This window comes from Bactrocera latifrons, unplaced genomic scaffold, assembly GCF_001853355.1.
Source record: "Bactrocera latifrons isolate USDA-ARS-PBARC rearing strain unplaced genomic scaffold, ASM185335v1 scaffold_763, whole genome shotgun sequence".
In the NCBI taxonomy this organism is placed as follows: Eukaryota; Metazoa; Arthropoda; class Insecta; order Diptera; family Tephritidae; genus Bactrocera; species Bactrocera latifrons.
Window position 1 is genome coordinate 17,534 of NW_017537449.1, and position 12,908 is coordinate 30,441.

Below are 12,908 nucleotides of genomic sequence, written 5' to 3' on the forward strand. Positions count from 1 at the left end.
GTGCACAAACAGAACAAAAAACAAATAAAATAGACAAAACAAATTAAGAAAAAGTGAACTAACACATACAAAAACAAATCACAAGGAAAATCAAAAACAACTGACAGAATATCGGGCGCGAAACTTTAAAGCAAAACAACGCATAAAACGGGCGCGAAACCACCAACCTAAAAGTATACACATAAATACTCCAACAAATACCATTCGGGCGCGAACAAAATAACCCAAAATATATACAACAAAACAACAGCACAAGGAGTTAGCCAGGTGCAGCTCAGGAATTGGGAGAATACGAACAGGCATGGTATACACTGGAATATACCCTACAAAACCAAAGTGAGCGTATTCAGTTCATTTAATATAATTTTACCATGTATAATTCTATAACGCTAAGTACTTTAATACGGTTAACAAAGATTTCGGATTTAACGATAATAAGTCGGCATTATACATATTAACTAATTAAAAACTTATTGCGTATTTATACTTGGCTTTGTGTATTTCAATACACTCTCCTAACCAACACTAGAAACTTAAAGTATTTACCTGCAAAAATTTAACAACAATAAAAAAAAACAGTTAGCAGGATCAACAAATAAGCAAAAGTATACATATTTAAACTCAAGCAGAAATACAAAAAATCATACATACATGTATGCTTTTTTACACACGGTGCATAAACATACATACTAAACTTACATATGTACATATACAAATATATACATACATGCATATTGAATACACTTGCTTGAATTTTAAATTTAAAATACATATTTGCATATGCAGCATTTAACAAAGGAAAATATTCCTTTTCTATTACGTTTTCTAGCACTCTCACCTTTGCGCAAAAATATAATTACAAGTATGTATATACAAAAACACGGCATACAATCTGCCAAGTATGCACATTCTAAAATACCATACGCTGCGCTTTATTAAATTATTTAACATTTTAAATAACTAATCGTTAAATTCTGTACACAAGTAAAAGCGGTAACACGAAATACAAAACAAATCTCATAAAAACAGTTCAACACAATATACATAAATTGTGAGAACTAGAGAAATTAACACATATTGGTACAAACACATATTCTAAGTCTACATTGGCAATTATTTGTCAACACCTCTTGTGCTTTGGCAAACAAAAACAAGCAGGATTGTAWACAAAAAGCGAGTTGATCTCTTTAACGAGCTCTCAATTGCACAAAACGTAAGTACCTTAATAAGAAAATACATACAAGTCCAAGTATTAGGGTGTACCCAAATACTAACATAAGGACGTAAAAGTTGTTTATAAATTAAGAGGTGCGAATATTTGCAAACTAAAAACTAAAATAAATAAATAAATATTATTATTTTAAAATAAACAGAAACGATAATAATAACACGCAATAACATACTCGTTTGTTAGCAAGGTAATCGAAATTCAAAACTCYATTTACCTAAAAGAGTATTCGGTTTCAAGCAATACCCTATTGCCTTATTTAAATCAGTTCCACTGAGAGAAAGAAAAATTTAATTATTTACAGATAAAAATTAAAATAATACCAAAATGGTTAATCACGTAAAAAAACAAAATACACCTGTAGGAGCTACACGCTCAAAACAAGTTGCTAAATTTATTTCAGAAAGTGACAGTTTAAAAAGATACTGCACTAAATTTGYCTCTTCACCGATTCACGAAAACTCGGAATCGTTATTAAAAATAAAAGGTCAAAATCTTGAAAATTTCTGTACTCGCCTCCAAGCGGCTCATGACGCCATAATAGAATCTGACGATTCAGATCTATCACAAAATTTAAAATCATCGGCTTACGATATTTACGAAAACTGCTTGGACCAATATGAAGAAGCGAAACCTATGATCTCCGATCAATTAAAGCTAATTAAAGTAATTGCACCTACTCCACACCCGAGAGTAGAGCTGCCACAAATGCAACAATATCAAGAGGCAAGTTCAGGCATCCAACTCGAGTTGCCCGCTTGTGACACATAAACTTTTTACGGCGGTTATGAAGAATGGCCGTCCTTCCGGGACATATTCACGGCCGTGTACATAAACCATCCTCAATTATCACAAGCTCAAAAATTGTATCACCTCAGCTACAAAACTAAAGGTCAAGCAGGCGAAATAGTCAAACAGTTCGCGTTAAATGCGAATTTCAATTTGGGTTGGGAAGCTCTAAGTGCTAGATATTAAAAGGAACGAATACTGGTCGATAAGCCAGTAACGACACTATTAAGCTTGCCAAAAGTCAAGAAAGAAACAAGTGAAGAATTTGTAACACTACAATCCACTGTTTCCAATTGTTTGTCGATTCTGTCGACACAAAATATCCCCACAGACAAGTGGGACCCAATTCTGGTAAACATTTGCACCGCCACATTACCAGAAAAGCCGTTACTTCTATGGGGGCAATCGCTCTTATCACGAAAAAAGTGCCCAACGTGGCAACAAATGAAAGATTTTCTCACCACCCAATATGAAATTGCGGAAAGGTTAGAAGAAAAAATAATCAAAACTAATAACACTAAACACGATCAAAAAGTAAGCTTAAATAGGCCCCAAGCTAGAAGCAAAAAAAATTTAAACAAAAACTTTCACAAAACGCAATCATTCACGTCTGAACAACGAAAACATACGTCATGCGGACTATGTAAAAGAGGGCATAAACTTAAATCTTGCGAGAGGTTTAAAAACCTAAAGGTTAACRAACGAAACAATTTTGTCAGGTCGAAAGGACTTTGCACAAACTGTYTGTCACATGCGCATACATATAAAAATTGCAAAAGCAAATTTAATTGTTTACATTGTCACAAAAGACACCATTCGATGCTTCATTACAGCACATATCCCATCTCACCCTATAAAAGCGCTTATAAATCAAGAACCACGGTATTAGTTGCAAACACAAAATTCCAAAATTCTAAAAATAGCCAAGAGACACCATGTTGCTCGAAGGCCACAGCGAAGCACAAGGTGGACTAGTTATTGAACCAGTTACCACCATACCAACTCAAGTTGAGGACAAATACCTTAATTCACAATTAAAGAAATTGCAAAGGTTAAGACAACTTCCAATAAAAAACAAAACTATAAAAGATCGGTATTGTGAGCACTTTTCTAAAGATACAACTACTCGATCAAATAATGGCCGGTACAAATTTTCCATTACCCCACATAAAGGTAGAAAAACAAGGTTAGATTCTCTCTGACAGCCTCATATAAAAACACAAATATATGTTCGTAACTTTTCGACCCCGCAGGATGGCTTTCGCCAATAATGATACAAAAATCCTGCTTAAAAAATCTCAAGATATGTATGTACTAAATGTCAAATTAGTATTAATAAATAATATTAAATATAAAATACAAAAAAAATTGTTTCCAAAAGAGGTTAAGGGAATCAGCTGCATAAAGCTTCAAATTAATTATGAAGAATTCTCTTCTCTAAGAATCAAATCCGTTCTCCATTCACGGCCATTTTCTCGCAAGATCCCTCTATATCATAGCCCTAAATCTAGGGCTAAGGAGTACCCATTCAGGACACATCTGAGCCCATTCTGGACACATCTGAGCCAGGCGTGGAGTTACTATCTTTTATAAGSCGATAAGCCGCAGAAAAGGCAAATAATAAAAAATAGTTTAACAAGCCGATGGTAAAGAAATTTCAAATAAGAACACGAATCTTAACCTATCAAGCAACAACCGCAAATATAATTATGAAAAGCAGTCAAAACCTCATAAATCCGTAAAATACTGTTTCTTATTGTACGCACGTGAAACCAAACATATGTATGTAAATACCAAATATAATCCTTAAAACCAAAGTTATTTCTAGGGTTTACAGCATGTATTCTGTACCCTCGGCAACTCTACCAGCAGTACGCTGAAATATATGTAACAGCATATACATACACACGCAATACTAGGCAAAATATTCGCCTAGGGGGCCCAGGATGTTTAAATGAGTTAAGCATCTACCCACTCTACCCGGGAAAACTGGCACATCCTAATCACCACACCTGCACCCACTCAACAAATAGAGTCGGGATGGGATCCTAAATTCGATGATACGCATTGGTCAGCTGCAGTTCGCATCATCAACACTTCAACGTTCGCCATACACAAATTCAATTCCCCACTGCGCCGCGTAAACATTATATTGGGTTTTTTTTTGTATACATTCCTGCACCACCCCTTTGCCAGATTTAAACCCCGTTGCACTAGGTCACAGAAAGTATCCTCAAATTTGCCTCTTGCTATTATCACAATGTCGTCCGCATACCCTTGGCAGCGGATCCCATTGTCAGTTAGCAATGTTAAAAGTTCGTTCACGACAAGGCTCCATAGTAGTGGTGATAGCACACCTCACTGTGGGTAGCCTCTTGTCGCACCCAGACGGATCTTTGTTTCACCTACCCTGGCGATCCTGGTGCGCAGCACGGCCTCTATCCATCTGCACACCGGTGCTACCGGGCCTCCTTGTCTCCATCGCCCTGGCTACACTCTTGTGAGATGTGTTGTCGAAGGCACCTTCGATGTCTAAGAAGGCACATATCATCAATTGACCTTTCTCCAGTGAGCTCTCTATCTCCACGTCAACTGGTACAGAGCCGTATTGGTGGATCTTCCCGCTCTGTATGCATGCTGAGCAGCATGCAAGGGTGCAGTCTTCAGCGCCGTCGACATTATATTGTGGTCTATGATCTTTTCCATAATCTTCAGTAGGAAGGAGGTTAGACTAATCGGCCTGTAGGATTTGGATTTAGGAATAATCCTTCCTTCCTACTTTGGGTATGAAGATCACCTCAGCCGTCCTATATAGGTCAGGGATGTACGCCATTGCGAGGCTGCAGGTAAAGCAATGTACTTATTATTTTGATTATGTGTATAGGTAAGACAGCTACACAAGTCGACTTACAGCGAGTTTCGTTTAAAATAACACTGCAAAGGTTTCCTTTTCATCGAGCCAATTATGACATTTTTTCAAGCTTTGTTGTTTTAAAATTACATTTGATCTCCTTTTGTACGAATATTTTTTAGACGGTTTTTTGTTCACCTCCTATTTACTTTTTTTTTTTTTACAAGCTTTTACTTATTTTGCATGGGTTTTTTATTTATGTACTTTTTTTTTTGCATTAAACCCTAAATTTCATACATAAATACAGATTTATCTTAGAACATGTTATCGTAATACGAGTTCGAAACTAACGACGGAACTAGAAGATAATTTCTTCAAATTGACCCAAGTTTGAAACTTATTCAGACTATATTATTATTACGAATAGATACATTTACATGTAAAAGTAGATTTTTTACGGTTTATTTTATTTTATTTTATTTTTTGCACGGGTTATTTTTTAAATGGGTCCTAATAGGGAGTTTTGTATGAAAATCGGATTTTTTTTGCGCAAGTAATTTACTGTTCTTGTTAACCGTGCAAAAAGGATATCAAGTGTATATTGCAGGAGAAGACAAAAAAGGCAAGTCATATGGCAATGAGTGCAACAAAACATTTTCCATATTCCAATATACACTTGTGCTCACATAATTAAGTCACGCCAGTAACAGAACGAAAGTTTATTCAAAGCAACTTCTATGGTACAGGAATGAAACTTAATTTTACAAAAAATDRAAGAAATTTTAATTCAGTTCAAAACAGAATACTTATTTTTTATTTTAATTCTAAAATAATAAAAATATTGCGTTCATTCGCTTAGCCCATCCATGTTGTTGTGCTCATATAATTAAGTCACCTAAAGAAAAATGTAGTTATTCGAAGTATACGACATTTTTTTGTAGTTTTACCTTACCTAAGGCTAAGACTTAGTTGGATAACCTTTATTAAGTAGCACCTCAGTACATAGCTTAGGCATTGTTTGGACTAAAGTAGCACATTGAGCGGGACTTATTTTGTACCACTCTGCCTGTATTATTTCCCATAAAGAATCTTTGTTGCGAGGTTTTCGTGCAGCTACGGCTCTTTTTATAATGCCCCATAGGTTTTCTATGGGGTTTAGGTCCGGACTTTCAGCTGGCCCATCCAGARTTTTAATATTTCGACTACGTGTCCAAGTTTTAACGACCCGCGAGCAGTCTTTGGGATCGTTATCGTGCTGGAAAATCCAAGCTAACGGTTAGTTGTCCACATAATCACCGTTTAAATTGTTCTCCAGTATTCCTTTGTACATTTCACCTGTCATTTTCCCGTCTATTTTAACAATCGGGCCAACGCCTGATGACGTGAAGCAACCCCACACCATTACCGATGAACCGCCATGTTTCACGGTTTTTTTKTAGTGTATTTGGTATTGAGTTCTTGCAAAGGGGGTCGTCTGACATATGGTTTCCCATCATTATCAAATACATTAAATTTGGATTCGTCACTCCAAACCACCAAATTCCAAAATATAGAGTCCTTCCAGAGATGGTCTTTAGCAAACGCTTTTCGCTTTTCAATATTTTTTTTTGAAACGTTACGTTTTCGTCTTGCTAAACGGCCATTCAATGAATTTTCTTGTAGTCGTCTTCGTACAGTTTGCGCAGATATTTGTACGCCGTGGTATTCCTCTAATTGAGCCCTAATTTCTGTGGAGGTTAAAAATGGATCAGACTTACTTAGCCTTACTAAGGCCCTATCGTCAGAACGGGTGGTCTTTCTTGGCTATGACCCTTCTTTCGCTTGAAGTTGTGCTTTTATTCTTGCCCATGACGACGATGAMTACAAATTTTGTTAAAAATAACTTAATTTAGTAAAAAAGAACAATATTGATGTAAATTGTGGCGAAAAAATTTTAATTTACCCGTTTCAAACAGAATGACTTAATTATATGAGCACACTTTTATTGACAATAAATGGAAAATTCATTTAAACTCTCCCAAACGAAAATACTTGAATGCGCTGTAAATCGGTGGCGTTCCTAGATTAACGGAACTTTTTGCTCGCGCAATATTAGCGATGTTGCATAAAGAAATATACCTTGTTTTTTTACATGTTGTAAAAAAGTACTGAATGGCTTAATTATATGAGCACAAGTGTATTTGTGCGTATAGTTATTATTAAATATTGGTTTACTTATCATATTTAAGTTCAAGATATGCTATTTTATAAAAAATTCCATAGTAAGAACCATTTCACACATTTGCTATAAATATATTATATTATCAAGTTTGTGCTAATAGATTCATTCACTCGTTAAATATAAATATACACGTCATTCTAATAAACTTTAAATATGTTGGCTGTTTGTGTTATTATAAATTAACATTTTTCAAAAAAGTACTAAGTACTTTCATAAAACTTTAAATGTCTATATAAGCATATTTTATTTATACTATCATTATATATTATAGTTTAAAAATTTAAATCGAAATGCTTTTCTAACACTTCATCAGTGAATGTACCGTTTGCTATATTGAAAGAATCCAACAAATCGTGTTKGTTTGTGTCTTTTGCCTTCGTTGCTATTCAAGTTCACCATTTACATTATTGKAAATGATATCAAACAAAGTTAAAGCAAAATGTCTCTTGTTGCTTCGGTGATTTCAAGTGCACTTGTGCAGCAATCTTGTCCATAATCGACTCCAATCCGGATAGTATCAGTCAATCTTCCATGCAAACTTGAGTAAAAACACAAAGAAACCAAACCCCATATTCCTTGGTATTGCGAATGGGAAGAAGCAGATCATCGCCTTGCTCCCAAAATACCGTTAATCGAAGTACCGAATAGCATCTATAGTTTGAAAATGTTTAAAAATGGTCGTGACTATGTCTATAATCTATATATCTCACAAACCACTAAAGCTTTAATTCTGCCACGCCCACTGCCAATATAATGGTTATGTTGAAAAGTAAAGACCGTGCAATGTATTAATGCGGTTGAACAATATTTAGAAAACGCGCTAAATAATAGCCTAAAATCGATCAGCGCTGATCGAAATCAACTTTGCACTTGGCTCGGCGTTATCGCAATTCTATCAGCTTTCGACATATCCGTTATATGGGTATTGGGCGTGGTTATCCTTTGATTTCATCCATTTTCACACTGTCTGAGAATGTGCTGGCAGAATTAAAGCTATATTGGTTCGTGAGATATATGTATACTTTTTGTAAAAATTAGAATGTGGGCGTAACGTACTTTTAGAGGTAATTTAGTGCATAACATTAGTTTGGCATCTATATACCTTCGTAAAAGAATTAGAATTATATGTGCCAATTTTTTTTTCAGTGTATCTCGAGAATTAATAACGATACATTTTTTTCCAATATGCAGTATTCGTCGTTCACATATTTTGTTTGCATATAAGGTTTAACATTGTTTCATTTGAATTACCGTTAATTGAAAATGTCATTGCGATTTGTATTTTTCATAGAAAATGATTATATGTATGTGCAAACTCATCTGTTGTGCTCTGGCAGCTGAACAGACAACATATAAAGTTTGTATTTTAAATAAAGTGAAAAATTGGAAAATAAGTAAGTTATAGGTATTAAATATAGTGCGTAGAAAAATAATTCATTATTTTGGAATAGTTATATAGTTACAATGTCACGTGGTACAGAACTATCGGATGAAGAGCGGGGTAGGATAATTRGAATGCACGAAGCCGGCTTAAGCATTGGACGAATTGCTGCGTCAGTGAACCGACATCTTAATACAGTTTCAAATTATTTGAAAAATCCTGAAATTATGGTGTCACAAAACGTACTGGTCGGTTACCAGCAGTTGATAAGCGGACCAAGAGACGCATTCATCACTTAGCAATTAGCGAAGATATGAGTTGCAGGCATATAAAAGTAGAATTAGGGTTACCAATCACTAAACAGCGTGTTCAGCAAATAATGAAGCATGAAGTGGGCCTCAAGTTTGAGTCAAAACTAGCTCAGCCGCGAATGAAAAAGCATAAAGATGCTCGTATTTTATTTTGCGACATATATCGGGCTTGGGAGAAGGAAAAAAAGAAAAAAAGTTTAATTTGGATGGTCCAGATGGTCATCACAAATATTGGAGAGATACACGACATCCAAGAGAGACTTGCTATAAGCGAAACCATGGTGGAGGATCTTTAATGGTGTGGGCTGCATTTAGTTCCAAAGGAAAGTCTCATATGTGTTTTTCACCTACTAAAGTGAATTCCGAAGTATACATTGATCTACTTGATAGTGAGCTCATTCCTTTTGGTGAGAATTTTCATGATGACAATTGGATATTTCAGCAAGACAACGCCCACATTCATGTGTCACACGCTACGAAAGCATTTTTTCAGTCCCGGAATATCCAATTATAGGATTGGCCAGCTTTGAGTCCTGATTGGGGTTAAGAGGACCTTTGAGGTATACTTACTGCTAAAATATATGCACATGCCAAGCAGTATGATACTATTAAGCTGTTAAAAAGTGCTGTTGTATCAGAGTGGGAGAAAATTGAGCTAACTAATCTGCAAAACTTAGTAGGGTCCATGGTAAAACTGCAAAAGAAATTACATACTAAAAATATTTAAAACATCAATTACTTAAAGTCTTTTTTATATACGTGTTAAAATAACATTGGAGATGAATTTTGTGAAGTTTTCTATTTTGCACATATAATTACTTTTTATGGAATTAAAGTAAAATAATTTTTTGTTACAAAAATTTATAAATAATTTTTGTTTTTGTTTCAAACATCTTATAAAGTCATAAATAAAACTGTAAGCTATCAAAATATATATTTTGTTTTTGATACTTTACATTTAAGTTGGTGTATTGCACATATTATTCTTTTACGAAGGTATTACTGTACAAAAATTTGCGAAATCAGATTACAAACTCGCTTCGCATATACACTGAATCAATAAAGTTTACGTACACCTAGTATATATATAACGACACGTTTATTTTATAAAATGAATAAAGTTTGGGTTTATTTCTCTTCATTTCAAAAAATGTATATTYAACATTAAATAAAGCATATCAAAATATTAATTTCTTACACAAATAAAAAAAAAAAAAATTCTAAAGCTAAAAATGCTCCTAATTTATATCAAAAAAGTTTACATACACTATTGATTATATATATAAATCAAAAGAAATTACACTAATTTTAGATGCATTTATTATATTTTTGGCTTTCATTTTGTGGCAATTATTACCCCCAGATGTCTTCTCATGATGCTGTCCACACAATTTCTAGTATTATTTCCATATATTTTGACCCACTAAGTCCATAAGGCAGTTTTTAAGCACTATTTTGCTGAAATTAGATGTTTTCGAATACGGTTTTCCAATAAGTTCCAGATATGTTGAATATGAATCACTGAGACACGGGTTCCACGGAGAAGCAATTTTAGTTTGGAGAACAAGACAAAATTATACAGAGTCAAATCTCTCGAATGCGGTGGTTGATCGATGGTATTCATTGCGTTTTTGGCTTTAAATTCTGTCTCAATCCTATTCTTTTTGAAAAAATTTCAGCCTTATCACTACGAGTTGAAGAAGAACTCATTTCATATAAGAAAAACGATTATCAAGTTTTTGAAGAATTTGTACTACTCGTAGGCTTCTGCTTTTGAATCACGTTTTCAAACATTCGCAATGATTTCGCACACGAAATTTGATTAGAAATACAAAATTTTAGACTAATTCTTTGTTCAATATTTTAATAAATTGTCAAAATCACACTCTATTGTGGTGTACCGATTTAAGCAGCTGCTGTAAACAAACTGGTTTGGTATAGTAAATATGGACAGTCCTACCAACTTAGCAAAACGCATTTAAATATCATTTGGTCGTGGTCCCAATTGATTTGGTTGGTCCCAATGTAAGTGATTTTAAATATGCCTGTTTTTGCTGTTGAAAATGTGTTTTATTTTAATGAAGGCTAATGCACATTTCTTGAACTTGATATGGTTTGGCGCTAAATAATAGTGAACTCGATTTATATCCCGTACTTGTAATGTAATATATTTATTTTATTTCCTGAATTTTACCTCATGTATCTCAATATATAAAATTTCGACCATTTAATCATTGTAAGAATTTAATTTATTATTGCACATTTTTCTTCGTTTAAAACTTATGTTATTTAACGCTTTTAATTGAATAAAGCCAATAATAATAACGGACTATTTTAATTATTTAGATACAAGAAGCTGCAAAGCTCAAACCGATGGAAGTGGAACTAAAACGTTTGGAAGACTTATCAGACTCAATTGTCAGAGACTTTGCATTAATGAGGAAACGGGAGGAAGAAATGAGGGATACAAATGGTAAATTCAAATGTTTTTTTTATTACTAGTTCACACTTGTTTTTACTTCCAATTTTCGAATATTTCCAGAGAAAACCAATAGTCGTGTACTATTTTTCAGCATATTTAGCATGTGCTGCTTACTTGGTCTAGCTACATGGCAAGTTTTATATTTACGTAGATATTTTAAAGCCAAAAAGCTTATTGAGTAATGAAACTGAGTATTTTTTTAGTTCCTGTGTATTAAGTTGAACTACATAAAAATAAAATATCACCTTCGTAATAATATAATTTCGTAGTGTAATTTTTAATATTTCGAGAAGATGAGAGGTACATATGTTGGTTTTAATAACATAGTACAACAGCTAAACAGGGTTTGGCGTTCGTATGTGTCAGTTTTTTTTTATGACCTTTTAATTTTTTCCTTATTTCCCATGGTTTTCCATCTTAACAAATTAATTTTTTCCTATCAGGCGTACTAAATGGTCCAGATATACGAAAGCTGATTAAGAGTGACGCATTCAACAATATTTTGATTGACGCTGAATTGAATGCATGGCAGGCAATCAAAGAAGTAATAGAAGGYTTGTTGGGAAAGCATCGTTCTAACAACTACGATGTTTCTGCCGCAAAGATGTTAAGAGCATTCTCGGAAACTGGTTTTTTGTTTTGTTTTTTTTTTGTTTTTGCCAAAAGGTTAAAATAAGTGAAAAAATATCAAGCTAAGGAAAAAAGTAAACCTGAYCTAGTACCATCACCCTGACTTGGAATTTCTCACCCCTCAGACAATAATCCCAAAAATGTTCCACAGTGTAATTGTTGGCATCGCGTTATTATTTATTATTTCGCATGTATGCGTGCTACTTCTGTATCACTGACTCGATGTTGGAGAAAGGTTGGTAGGGATGGTTATGCCAATTTCCCACGGCACTTTGTTCTACGGTACCGGAATTTATTCGGATTCTTTTTGGTTAGGTGCTGTACCTTCCGAGATTGATCTTTGTTTGGATTGGAAARTAGCAAATTAATTTGGTTATCCTTGAAGCAACCGTTTGACCAAATTCCGACTTTGACCCGATAACTGATGGATATAGACGAATAGGCAAAGTTCTCCAGATTATACATTTGAGATATATTCTTTAATTTGGAAAACCACCTCAGATCACGCCGACAAAGGAATCTTAATCAATCATGGTTGTTTTTTAACCTAATAATAATATGAAAAATTTCCACTATCTGACCATAACATCAGATTACGGCGCCAAAAAAATCGTAATCTAGCATCAGGGTCGCTTTTTATGGTAGTATGTCCTGGCATTAAGTCCAAGCCCGGGGAGTTTGAGCCAAAAAACTGTCCAAACTCCACCTCAGAAGCTGAAGTAGTCTACTTCTGAACATACCACTCCCAACCTCCATACCGATTTAATCCTCGTGCTAATATTATAATGCAACTACTGGTTCCGCGTACTGTTTGTTCCGTCTGTCAGACTGCAATACAACACCCATTTCTCCGCCACTGTATAACACAAAGTTTACGTAGACATATGTGAACAGAACCTCCGAGAAATATCGAGGATACGACTTCAGATCTTTTAAGTTGTGCAGATTTCAACGTATTACGTAAAGGTTTAGCCTTCCTTTGTACAACACTATTCAACATCGTACCGGAGAGTAT

General features: G+C 34.4%; 1 protein-coding gene across 1 annotated transcript in view; it reads left to right on the forward strand.

Annotated features, from left to right (window-relative positions):
* LOC108976444 (transmembrane emp24 domain-containing protein bai) overlaps positions 1-11,524 on the forward strand; it is a 23,392-nt gene extending 11,868 nt beyond the window's left edge. The window contains exons 4-5 of the mRNA XM_018945547.1: positions 11,128-11,254; positions 11,324-11,524. Coding sequence (XP_018801092.1) covers positions 11,128-11,254; positions 11,324-11,445 — 249 coding nt within the window. The 3' untranslated portion in view covers positions 11,446-11,524. The remainder of the gene's footprint in view (positions 1-11,127; positions 11,255-11,323) is intronic.
* The last annotated feature ends 1,384 nt before the right edge of the window (positions 11,525-12,908 follow it).